Source organism: Bubalus kerabau, chromosome 3 (assembly GCF_029407905.1).
Source record: "Bubalus kerabau isolate K-KA32 ecotype Philippines breed swamp buffalo chromosome 3, PCC_UOA_SB_1v2, whole genome shotgun sequence".
NCBI classification, from domain to species: domain Eukaryota; kingdom Metazoa; phylum Chordata; class Mammalia; order Artiodactyla; family Bovidae; genus Bubalus; species Bubalus kerabau.
In genome coordinates this window covers 189557148-189570370 of record NC_073626.1, presented here as the reverse complement: position 1 = coordinate 189570370, position 13223 = coordinate 189557148, and the positions used below count along the sequence as shown (strand labels likewise).

Here is a 13223-nt window from a genome sequence, read left to right as displayed (position 1 = left end):
TAGAACATTCTAGCATAAGAAAAAAAAAATTGGGCCTTGTTAAAGCCAGCATGTCCAGTTTTCAGTTTTACCCAGAAGCCCCACCTCGTCCCTGCCTCTAACAGTTCCCTGCTCCCTCACCTCCCCTGCGAGCCGGCCATCCCATCCCCTCTTGCCTGGGAGTCTGTGGACACTACCTGGCGGCTCTCAGGGCCCTGGCCCTCCACTGGCTCTGGGCTCCTCTGGCTCCCCTGTTGGTCCTCAGTCTCCTTCCCTGAGCCCTGCTGCTGCAGCCCTTCCTGCGTCACAGGGACCCCGCTGGGGGACACCCCCAGCTCACTTCCTGGCGTGGCCGGATCCCGGTCTGCTTGCAGCTCCCTGGGCCCTTCCTGGGGGACCCAAGATGACAGCTTTGTCCTGGAGAGAACAGACAAAGGGACACTTCAGCTCCCAAACTGGGGGCAGGGTTTCATATTCTTATGCGTCTTCACGGTGCCCACACGGGACTAGGCACACCATAGGCGCATGCTTAATGCCTGGGAGAAAGGATGAAGGACTAACAGGAATTCCTCCAACCACAAACACTTTGATGTCAATGTTTAAGAGAGTTAGGATTTAATATTTTCATTATTACTTAGTGCTTTTTAGAAAAAAAGAAAAATCAAGGAGAACTGGAATGCATAGTGGTGGGGAGACTTGAGCCTTGGATCATTAAGCTAAAGTTGACATGTCTGGATTTGAATCTGCGTCGATCTGATCTCACTTTAATATTATGGAGTATTTCCTCCAGGCTTCTTCCTTAAGGACATACATACTTTCAATGGGGATTAGTTTAAAATCATCTTCAAATAATTGTATACTTTCAGTTATATTGTGTATATAATTTTGCGATATTTTTTCAATTAACAGTATAATCTAAACTTTTCCCATGCCCCAAATCTTTCATGAACATGTTTTTTAATGAAAGCATAAAATTCTCTATTTTATAGATAATCATAATTTGCTTAACTATCCCCCTATTGTGGGCATTGAGCACACACTGGGGGCTTCCCTGGTGGCTCAGCGGTAGAATCCGCCTGCCAGTGCAGGTTCTATCCCTGGGCTGGTAAGATTCCCTGGAGAAGGCAATGGCAAACCACTCCAGTATTCTTGCCTGGAGAATTCCATGAACAAAGGAGCCTGGCAAACTACAGTCTATGGGGTCACAAAGGGTCAGACAGGAATGAGTGACTAAACAACAGCAAACACGGACATTTTAAATTTTTTAGCCTTTAAAATAAGGTGCCAGGAGAAATCTTTGCACATAAAACTTTGCCTGAATCTTCATTTCTTTCCTTAGGGTATATTTCTAGAAACACATGAGGTTAAAAGGGAAATAGATGGGGAAACAGTGGAAACAGTGTCAGACTTTATTTTGGGGGGCTCCAAAACCACTGCAGATGGCGACTGCAGCCATGAAATTAAAAGACACTTACTCCTTGGAAGGAAAGTTATAACCAACCTATATAGCATATTCAAAAGCAGAGACATTACTTTGCCAACAAAGGTCCATCTAGTCAAGGCTATGGTTGGATGTGGTCATGTATGGATGTGAAAGTTAGACTGTGAAGAAAGCTGAATGCCAAAGAATTGATGCTTTTGAACTGTGGTGTTAGAGAAGACTCTTGAGAGTCCCTTGGACTGCAACGAGATCCAACCAGTCCATCCTAAAGGAGATCAGTCCTGGGTGTTCTTTGGAAGGACTAATGCTAAAGCTGAAACTCCAATACTTTGGCCCCCTGATGCGAAGAGCTGACTCATTGAAAAAGACTCTGATGCTGGAAGGGATTGGGGGCAGGAGGAGAAGGGGACGACAGAGAATGAGATGGCTGGATGGCATCACTGACTCAATGGACATAAGTTTGAGCAAACTCCGGGAGTTGGTGAGGGATAGGGAGGCCTGCTGCTGCTGCTAAGTCACTTCAGTCGTGTCGGACTCTGTGCAACCCCACAGACAGCAGGCCACCAGGCTCCCCTGTCCCTGGGATTCTCCAGGCAAGAACACTGGAGTGGGTTGCCATTTCCTTCTCCAATGCATCAAAGTGAAAAGTGAAAGTGAAGTCGCTCAGTTGTGTCTGACTCTTAGCAACCCCATGGACTGCAGCGTACCAGGCTCCGCAGTCCATGGGATTTTCCAGGCAAGAGCACTGGAGTGGGAGGCCTGGCGTGCTGCAATTCATGGGGTCACAAAGAGTCAAACACGACTGACCCACTGAACTGAACTAAAAAGCAGTTTTTTAAACAGAGTCCGAGGCATGTAGTAGAGGGGCAATACATATTCCCTGAGGGATTTTTGAAGTTAAACAAGACACAAAAATGCCCCTTGAACACCACACGTCACAGAAACTTGTGGCCTAGTTGGGGAGCTCGGACAAAAGACCGGCACACATGATTATTCAGTGTGAGTCGCGCTCCGGAAAAAAGTACAGGAGGGGTGAGTGGGCAGGCCCACCTTAGTCCGGGGTTCCCTGCCCTCTCTCTCCCCACCGGTGGGCCACATTGGGCTTCTCTCCTGGACCTGCTCTCTGGGAAGCCCCCAGCTCACCCTGGTCCTGCCGGAGGCTTCTGCTCCTGGGGACTGAGTTGCGGAAAGCCCTCCTTGGACGCGTCTCTGTGTCCGGGCCCGGTCTCCGGGGCTCCCAGGGCTGGTGAGGGCTGCGGGCCACTGTCCATCGCTTCAGCATCTGGAAACACAGCCTAGAACAAAGATGCCCACAGCCCGGGCTCAAGGAATGGGTCGTTCTGGAGGGGAGACCCGGCGCCTCACGGGAGGGGAGACCTGGTGCCTCACGGGAGGGGCGCTGAAAAGACGCGGGGAAGAGACATGAGGCGGGGAGGGGCCCAGTCAGCACCAAGGGCGCCATAGGAACCTGGAGCCCAAGCGGCACCTTGGCCACGGCGATCCTGACAAGGAGAGCTCGACGGAGCGCATGACGGGGCCTTCCCCGGCGGTCCAGTGAGTAAGACTCTGAGCTTCCACGTCAAGGGCACGGGTTCAGTCCCTGCTTAGGGAACTAAGATCCCAAAAGCCACAAGGGGCAGCCAAAAAAAAAAAAAAAGAAGGGGCAGCCAAGATAAAAAAAGAAAGAGAGAGACCCTGGCAAGGTCCCAGGGAGGCTTCCTCAGTGTCCGCTGGGTTTTGATGTCTATCACTCCCTGGTTGGGTGGCCTTGAGCCCGCGAGTCCGAGGGAGCTCCAAGCCTTACCTGAGTCAGCAAACTCCAGGCAACTTGGCTCAGTCAACTGATAGTTGTTATAATACAAGATTCCTCTAGGAGTCAACACTAAGGGCATCTACCAAGGGGCAGGGCCAGGTGCCCCCAGGGATTTAACCCATTTAATCCCCAGCATGACACACATGAGTCCAGGAAGCTCAAGGGCCGCAGTGCCAAGCCCAAGATCATACAGCTGGTTAAGTGGCGGCACTGAGAGCTCGTGACTGTGCTCGTTGGAAAAACAAATGGGCAGGTATCAGAAGCCCTGAATGTTTGCCCCCAGGCTCCTTCCAAGACCCCTCATTTCAGGCCCTCTTCCTGGGCCCACAAGAAGCTGTAATTTATAACAGAGGCTACAGTTAGAGGGGTATACTTAATCCAAAGAAATGTTGCCTTTTTTATGGTGACATTCTTAGCTCGGGGACACAGTAAAGAAGGCACAGAGATCACGGATGGAAATTCTGAGTAGCTGTCAGGGGAATAAAGTTTATGGGGGAGGGGGAGGGTAAGGGCCATGGAAGGCTTTCTACTTAGTAGAGCAAGTAAACAATTCTTGTTTTCCTCATCCAGCCAGAATCTCTTTTGGAACAGAAGCCAACATTCTTTTATGGGAACCTTCCTGCCTCCTTTCAAGAGTACCCCTGCTGACTTCATTATGCAAAGAGATCCAGGCCACTCTGCCCTGCCATGGTGACTAATTCGGGGACAAATATGTGACTACAACCCGGGCCAGTGACACGGATACTGGAGACTTTCTTCAGCTATTACAAAGGGGCTCTCCTCTTGTTTGGGATGTTAAACCAGAGGAAGTACGATGGGAAGATGTAAGCCTGGAGCTGCCAGGGCAATTTTTGCCGTTTTGCAGGGAGAGCGTGCCTGGGAATGCCACAGAGGCAGGCGGAGCCGAGAGACTCATGTAGCACCTTTATCCAGCCATACCTGAAGTCTACAGGCAGGTCTGTCAGTTACACAGCTGATGTGATCTTGTTCCTGCCTAGTCCAATCTGAACTGAGTTTTGTGCCAGCTGTTGTAGAGGCTTGATTAAAGAAGTCAGAGAGAAAGCCTGGGCATGGGAAGGGAAAGGCGCCTGCTGTGGGTGGAGAGGCAGGCCCTACCTGGCAGACTTCTGATGTGGTGGGCTCATTGCCAGCCCTGTCGCTGGCAGTCCTCAGGCCAGGGCTTGGCCGGGCCCCTGGCGCCTCGATCCTATCCTCCACGTACATCTGGGTGTTCCCGCTGTCCATCGTGCCAGGGCCAATGAGGGTACCAAGTGAGGAGCATCAAACCCTGTGTTCCCAGAAAAGAAATCCAGTCAAAGTTCCACCAAGCCCAGTACCTAACTGCCTCTTCAGCAGAGGCAGAGTCTATAGTGGAGAGAGCCTGGCTTAGGGGAAGAAGTAGGGCCAGGCCTGGCACAGGATGGGCACATGGCCCGACCAGGGACCTCCCCGCATATTTTACCCACATAGTTTCCCCAGTTCTCACAATGACTATAGGAGAAAAGGAGGCTCCGGGAAACAAAGTGACTTGCCTGAAGTCTAACATCAGATGGGTCACAGAGCAGGAATCAAACCGTGGCCTGCTGGGTCCCCAAACCCACACGCTTTTCTCTAGAGCAGCATTTCTTTTTTTTTTTTAAATTTTATTTTATTTTTAAACTTTACAATATTGTATTGGTTCTGCCATGTATCGAAATGAATCCGCCACAAGCATACACGTGTTCCCCATCCTGAACCCTCCTCCCTCCTCCCTCCCCATACCATCCCTCTGGGTCGTCCCAGTGCACCAGCCCCAAGCATCCAGTATCGTAGAGCAGCATTTCTTAACAGGTGTTCTCCAGAATGCTGGCTCCATGAGGGGCAGCACAAAAAGGTTCTGAGGCCAAACGTGTCTGGAAAGTTCTGAGTTAAAATGAAAGAGACTGGGACTTCCCTGCTGGTCCAGTGGTTAAGAATCCACCTTGCAGTGCAAGGGACGCAGGTTTGACCCCTGACTGGTGAACTAAGATCCCACGTGCTGCAGAGCAGCTAAGTCTGCGAACCACGACTACTGATCCTGCTTTTGCCGCTCAGAGTCCACGGGCCACAGTGAGGATCCCACTAAGACCCCAGGCAGCCAAATACGTAAATATATTTTTTAATGAAATAGGCTCTTTTTGAAGGGTCTCTCACAGCCTTTAATGTGCTGGATGTGCACGTGAACGAGCGCCCGAGAGCGTCACAGTTGCTGCTGCTACTGCTGTGGAGGAGGGATCTGTCCCTCCCGGGGCTCAGGGACAAGAAGCGGGGAACATCTGTGCGGGGCCCTAAAGTCTCCAGTGGCACGAGAGGGTATGCCAAATCTCCCCTTCCTTGCCCTGGGCATATCCTTTTCTACAGCTTTCCTTAGTCTCTCCCCTTCCGCCTTTCCCATCCAACCTGAGGTTAAAATTGAGGTTCCGGGTGAATCCAAGCTGAGGTTCAGGGTGGCCCAGTGCTTTGTCCAGTGCTACACAGCAAATCTGCAGAGGAACTGGTTTCAAACCCAGGCCTGTGTGACTCCTAAGACCTTATCTACTGTATCATCTTGCCTCCAAAGAAGCTCAATTCATTCCCTCACTCACCCGCACTGCCATCAATTGTGTGCCAGACGTACCCATGCCTGGCACAACATCAGGCCTTGGGAGCACGCTGGGGGTCCCGGTGGCTCTCACCAGGGGCTCTGGGGACGTGCCCCTCACAGCAGTTGACACGAATGCCCCTCTCTTCTCCTTCCCTCCCCACCGTCTCCCCTCCAGTCTCATCAATCCCACAATGCAAACAAGACCCCTGCACAAGGGGACCCCACCGCGGGAGCAGCTCCAGTCTCCCCGAGGACCGAGACTCTCACTGGGCACAGAGGAGTTAGCACCGTGGCAAGCCCCTCTCTCTTCCCCTGGGATCCCTCCCTTCTCTCCCCTTAGGCTTCCTAGGCCATCCCCTTTCCTCTGAGCCCTCCTGCCCCAGACGTAGATGACCCATCTGGGAGAAACCTGGCCCCCTCCACACCCCTCACACACACCCCACATTGTCCACTGTCTCCACTCAGAAAGCACAGGCTCAGCCTCAGAATCCTCAGGCCCCAGTATTCCACAGGCTGGGTTTCGAGGGGGCAGCAGCTCCAGAGGGAATCCAGCCCCCTCTCTGTCCCCGTCTGGGGCTTACAACTTCCCCGAGAATCTGGACGAGAAGGGGAAGCCCCCGCCCCCAGCTGGAGAGCATGGATCTGAGGATAGAATCAGGGGGTGCCCAGTACACGCTGTCCCACTTTCAGGGCACTTTCTTGCTCGTTTTTATTGAGATTTAATTCACACATCACACCACTCAGCCACTTAGAGTGTACAATTCAATGCCTTTTAGTATATTCACAGAATTGGACAATCCTCACTCCAATTTTAGAACATTGTTCATCACCCCCAAAAGAAAGCCCACAGCCCTTAGTCATCACCTCAATCCCCTCAACCCGGCCCCAGCCCTAGACAATCACCAATCTACTTTCTGTCTCTATAGTCTTGGCTATTCTGGACATTTCATTTAAACGGAATCATACTTCCATGGTGGCTCAGAAGGTAAAGAATCTGCCTGCAATGCAGGAGATCTGGGTTCGATCCCTGGGTGAGGATCCCATGGAGAAGGGAATGGCAACCCACTCCAGTATTCTTACCTGGAGACTTCCATTTGCAAGGAGTTGGACATAACTGAGCGACTAACATATATATAATATGTGGTCCTGAGTGACTGGCTTCTTTGGCTTAGCAGATGTTTCCAGGGTTCAACTGATTTGTGGGTTGTATCAGCCCTTCATTCCTTTTTTTGGCCAATATACTACATTTTTTTTGGCCATGTCATGCAGCTTGCAGGGTCTTAGTTCCCCAACCAGGGACTGGACCTGGGCCACAGCAGTGAAAGCTGGTAATCCTAACCACTAGGCCACCAAGGAATTTCCCCTTTTATGTCTCCATTTATCAGTTGACAGACATTTGAGTTCTTTCCCCTTTTTAGCTATTATGAATAATGCTGCCATGAACATTTCTGTACAAATTTTTTTGTGTGAAAATATGTTTTCATTTCTCTTGGGTGTGTACCTAGGAAAGGAATTGCTGGGTAATGTGGTAACTCTATGTTTAGCCCCTGGAGTAACCGCCATGCTGTTTTCCAAAGTGGTAGCATCAGCTTACATTCCCCAAAGTGTAAGATGTCTGAGGGCTCCAGTCTCCCACACCCTCATCAACACTTGCTGTGTGTGTGCTTTATTCTGGCCACTCTAGTGGGTGCGGGTAAAAATCAGTATCTTATTGTGGGTTTGATTTGCATTCCCCTGATGGCTAATGATGTTGGTCACCTTTTAATGTGCTTATGGTTATTTGTGTATATTTTTTGGGAAAATGTCTATTCAGGTTCATTGTCCATTTATAAATTGGGTTATTTGTCTTTTTGTTATTGAATGGTAAGAACTCTCTATATAATCTAGGTGCAAGTCCTTTGTCAGACACAAAATTTGCAAAATCTTCCTCGAATTATGTGAACTGAGCTTTCGCTTTTGCTGTCCTTTGAAGAACAAGCGTTCTTAATTGTACGTTGCCTTTACCTGCGGCTCTCTTTTGCCGCCTGCGCTCTCAGTGTCATATCTAAGAATCTGTCAGATTCTCTTTATTACAACACAAATCCAAGACCATAAAGATTTGTCTATGTTTTCCTCTAAGAGGCGTGTGGTTTAGCTCACACATTTAGGTCTGTGAGCCATTTTGAATTAATTTTTGAATATGGTGTGAGATATGGGTCCAACTTCATTCTTTTGCGTGTGCAATGTAGATAACTCATTCCTGCACCGTTTGTTGAAAAGATTATTCTTTATCAAATTGTCTTGGCACCCTTTGGGAAAAATCAAGTGGCTATAAATGTGAGGGTTTATTTCTGAATTTTCCATTCTATTTCATTGTTCTGTGGTCTATCCTTATACCAGTACTATACTGTCTTGATTACTGTCCCGTCATATTAAGTATTGAAACTGGGAAGTGTGAGATCACCAACTTTATTCTTTTATAAGATTGTTTTGTTACCAAGTGCCTTTTTAAAGTAGTTTCCTCATGGCTCAGATGGTAAACAATCTGCCTGCAATGCGGGAGACCCGGCTTTGATCTCTGGGTCATGAAGATCCCCTTGAGAAGGAAATGGCAACCCACTCTAGTATTCTTGCCTGGAGAATCCCACAGACAGAGGAGTTTGGCAGGGTCTGTTCATGGGGTCACAAAGAGTCGGTCACGACTGAGCGACTAACACTCCCCATCTGAGAAACAGGGAAATTTCTCTTGGAAATGTTTATGATGGCAGAAAAACACAGCAGGTAAAGATAAGCGACCTATCAGTTCTAGAAGCCACACAGGAACCCTGCTCCCCTCAAGCCCCACCTTGGCCCTGGACCTACCAGAAAGCCGCTGGATGAGTCACCGCGAGGTTGCGCACCGCTGCCACCTCCTCCCATACGAGATGGGCTCTGTGTGAGCCTGCACGCTGCCTGTTGGGTTGAATTGAATTTGTTAAATAGCGGAGTTAACCTGGGAGTAGCCAGTAGGCCCTCTTATTCTTGGCAATAGACGTTTAGAAATGCCTTTCAGGCGTGTCTGGCCATGTGACTGGGGTTTGAGAATGAGGCAAAGGACAGTCTGACCTCCCACAGCCAGAGGACAGTGTAGCTTCCCTGGGCTGGTCACTGCTTCAGTGGCTCCACTACACAATGAGGATAACAATCCTCGCCCTGCCTACCTCACAAGGATTATTGTGTCAAGGTAACCTCTTCCAGGGAGCCTTCCCTGACTGCCCCCAGGCTGGGTGAGGTCTCTCTTCTTAGCTCCCACACTCCTCTGTGAGTTTCTTCCATCATAACACTTTTCACTCCGCAATGCAAATGATTTACTTTTTCTCTGTCTCCTCCTCTCCGTAAGCTCCATGAAGGTAGGAGCTGGCTGGGCCTCATCTCTGTGGCCCCAGCACCCAGCACCTGGCCTATAGTAGCTCAGTGCCCATCTCTGTTAGGCTGAACTGAAGGGCAAGTGCTCTGAACATGTTGTAAGACCTAGCTACACGGAGCGAGCATTCCCTGTGAGATTCAGAGAGGAAGGTGTCCTACTTGGGGCAGCCACATGGGGCCACTGTGGGCCGCCTTCACACTTGGCTTCCAGAGATGAAGTGATGGAACTTGGTGCTGATGGTGGACGCTATCCCAAAGTTTAGCTCTTAAGAGCTAGTCCCAGATGCTCTCCCAGGTGGAAGATTCTTCAGGTACCTTATTCCTGGGACACCCTATTTTCCCCAGGTGTTGTTCAGCACATACTGATGCAAAGAGTCAGAGTGTGAAAAAGGAAACACAGTGGCTCATCCCCACATCACTCCTTGGCTTTGGGATGTAGCCAACTGAATACCCATACACACACACAGAGTCATGTACTTTCATTCACTGAGCACTTAGTCTGTAGCAGGCCCTGTGCTGCTGAATACGGGAGTCCAGAAAGGCAGGGACAGGGTCCTGCGTTCAAGAAGCTTGTAGTCTAGTGGGAGAGTGGACATGGAAACAGAACAACAAGAATGTGAGGGGTAAGACTGTCAGCGTGAGAGGTGCCCTCCCTCATCTCTCAGCCTCTCCCCTCTAGCTTCTAAGGGAACTTCTGTCTTTGTCACTCCAGGACTTTAGGGAAATGAAACAGAACTAGGGGAAAGAAATCTCATTTCTCAATCTCTTCTTTGTTGTGCAGAAACAGGGTAAAGTTGAAATTAAATGTTATATCAATTCACATAAAGAGAGGTTAACTTCATACCCACCAGGATGGCGAATATCAAAGGTAATGGAAAATAAGTATTGGCAAGGATGTGGAAATTTGGAACTTTTGCTGGCAGAAATGTAAAATGCAGCTTCTGTGGAAAAGTTTAGAGCTCAAAAAGCTACACGTAGAATTACTGTATGGGCTAGCAAGTCCCGCTTCTAGATATATGCCCAAAATAACTGAAAACAAGGAATTGAACAGATATTATTCACCAATAATTCAGGTGGCATTATTCACAATAACCAAAAGGTGGAAACAACCCAAATGTCCATTAATAGACGAATGGATAAACAAAATGTGTTCTATCCAATGTTCACCTGAAGTAATGAAGTTACCAGAACTGCTCCAGCAAAAATGGGTTTGCATGAGATCAGCAGAGAATTGCAACTCAGGGTCTGCAACCAAGGCCAACCATGTTGTGCAAGTCTCCTCAGGGCAGTTCAGTTCAGTTCAGTTGCTCAGTCATGTCCGACTCTTTGCGACCCCATGAATCGCAGCACACCAGGCCTCCCTGTCCATCATCAACTCCCGGAGTTCACTCAGACTCACGTCCATCAAGTCAGTGATGCCATCCAGCCATCTCATCCTCTGTCATCCCCTTCTCCTCCTGCCCCCAATCCCTCCCAGCATCAGGGTCTTTTCCAATGAGTCAACTCTTCGCATGAGGTGGCCAAAGTACTGGAGTTTCAGCTTTAGCATCATTCCCTCCAAAGAAATCCCAGGGCTGATCTCCTTCAGAATGGACTGGTTGGATCTCCTTGCAGTCCAAGGGACTCTCAAGAGTCTTCTCCAACACCACAGTTCAAAAGCATCAATTCTTTGGCGCTCAGCCTTCTTCACAGTCCAACTCTCACATCCATACATGACCACAGGAAAAACCATAGCCTTGACTAGACGGACCTTTGTTGGCAAAGTAATGTCTCTGCTTTTGAATATGCTATCTAGGTTGGTCATAACTTTCCTTCCAAGGAGTAAGCGTCTTTTAATTTCATGGCTGCAGTCACTATCTGCAGTGATTTTGGAGCCCAAAATGAATGCAGAGCTCCTCAGGGCAAGGGGAGCAGAACTCTTTTATTGAGGGGAAAAGGAGGGATACAGTACACAGAGTCTGTGACTTTTCATTGGCTGAGTCCTTGCCAGGAAAGAAGAGAGTCTTGCTTCCTCCTTTTGGGCTAGCATTGCAGGGCCTGGGAGCCATCCTGGGCTCCTGACTCTTATTTAACCAAACTTTCTGTTTATTAATTTTTTATATCATACAGTGAAATATCATTCAATCATTAAAATAAATGAAATTCTGATATAGGCTATGACATGAATGAACCTTGAAAATACTAAATAAGTAAAATAAACAAAAACAAATACTGTATGATTACATTTATATGAGATACCTGGAAGAGACAAATTCATATACAGACAGTAGAACAAAGGTTACCAGGGGCTGGGGGTAGCAGGGAATGGGGTGTTATTGCTTAATGAGTATAGGATTTTGGATGATGAAAAAGTCTGGAAATAGACAGTGGTAAATGTACTTAATTTCACTGAACTGTACACTTAAAATGGTTAGAATGGTAAAGTTTATGTTATGTATATTTTACCACCTTGTATATATTTTAAGAGGGCAGATCAATCCTGTAATAAGGAGTTTATACAGAGTGAGTAAAAAGAGAGAGAGACAAGAGGGAAGAAGGACGGGGAGAAAGTTTAGGAGCGTTCAGCGAATCGGAGGTTTGGGATCAGCTGCGGCACACAGAGGACCTAGCTCATCATAAGCACTGAAATGTTTCTGTAATGAATAAGAGAATGGTAGGGCATCCCTGGAGGCTCAGTGGTAAAGAATTCACTTGCCAATGCAGGAGACGTGGGTTCCAGGAAGATCCCTCATGCCTCGGGGCTTCTAAGCCCCCGGGCCACCACTGTTGAGCCTGAGATGTAGAGCCCGAGTTCTGGAACCTGCTCCTTGTGCTCCATAACAAGAGAAGCCACCGCAATGAGGAGGCACACATCGGAACTAGAGAGTAGCCCCTGCTCACTGTGACAAGATAAAAGCCCATGCAGCGACGGAGACTTAGAACAGTCAAAAACAAATTAATATTTTTTAAAAAGAAATAGAATGGTAGAGAAGGGGAAGGGATTTTGACAATTTGACTCAGGGTGACACGGTGGTAAAGAATCTGCCTGCAGTGCAGGAGATTTGGGAGACTCGGTTTGATCCCTAGGTCAGGAAGATCCCCTGGAGGAGGAAACGGCAACCCACTCCAGTATTCTTGCCTGGAAAATCCCATGGACAGAGGAACCTGGCTACAGTCCATGGGGTCACAAAGAGTTGGACACAACTGAGCGTGCACCCAAACACTGTAACTCCCATAACATTGAGAAATCCAAGTTAAGACTGGGATACTTTAAAAAGTACTTATATTAGTAAACTTGGTTCCTTTTAATACATCCTTTTGTTGAATCTAGACTACAGGGGCCCAGGGCACACGGTGGGTTAGGATAAGGGTGGCACAGTAGGGAAATCACATTTAGCTGGTGGGAAAGGTAAAGCTTTCTCTAGAAGGAAAAGGCTCGGTTGCATCTTAGAGTCGGCTGATGGCAGGACCTTCAGGAACAGCAGAAGGAAGCAAAGGCTGGAAGAGAGAGAGGCATCAGAGAGAGCTGTCTAGGTAGCTACAGCTTTGACTCTCAGCCAACTGGACATCAGGTGTAAGTGTCGAGGCAACAGAGATGACCCACAACCAGACAACGGATTGCAGTGTGATGTGTATTAAAGTTTTCTCTGCGGCTCCTGAGATGTTGTGGAAGGGGAAGTGCTCAGACAACCCTTGTTGTTGTCGCTAAGTCATGTCTGACTCTTTGTGACCCCATGGATTGCAGCACGCCAGTCTTCCCTGTCCTTCACTATCTCCTGAAGTTTGCTCAGATTCAGGTCCATTGAATCAATGATGCTAACTAACCATCTCATCCTCTGCCGCCCTCTTCTCCCTTCGCCTTCAATCTTTCCCAGCATCAGGGTCTTTTTCCAATGAGTGGGCTCTTTACATCAGGTGGCCAAAGTACTGGAGCTTTAGACATCAAGTAACCTGAGTGTATGCTAAGCCACTCTAGTCATGTCCAACTCTTTCTGACCCAATGGACTGTACTCCGCCAGGCTCCT

General features: G+C 48.5%; 1 protein-coding gene across 1 annotated transcript in view; it reads right to left on the bottom strand.

Moving 5' to 3' along the window:
- The window catches only part of SPATA21 (spermatogenesis associated 21), a 36673-nt gene extending 32195 nt beyond the window's left edge, over positions 1 to 4478 (bottom strand). The window contains exons 1-3 of the mRNA XM_055574505.1: positions 4350 to 4478; positions 2564 to 2715; positions 121 to 396 (exon numbers count right to left, since the gene is read on the bottom strand). Of these exons, the coding sequence (XP_055430480.1) occupies positions 121 to 396; positions 2564 to 2715; positions 4350 to 4478 (557 nt within the window). The remainder of the gene's footprint in view (positions 1 to 120; positions 397 to 2563; positions 2716 to 4349) is intronic.
- Between the last annotated feature and the right edge of the window lie 8745 nt (positions 4479 to 13223).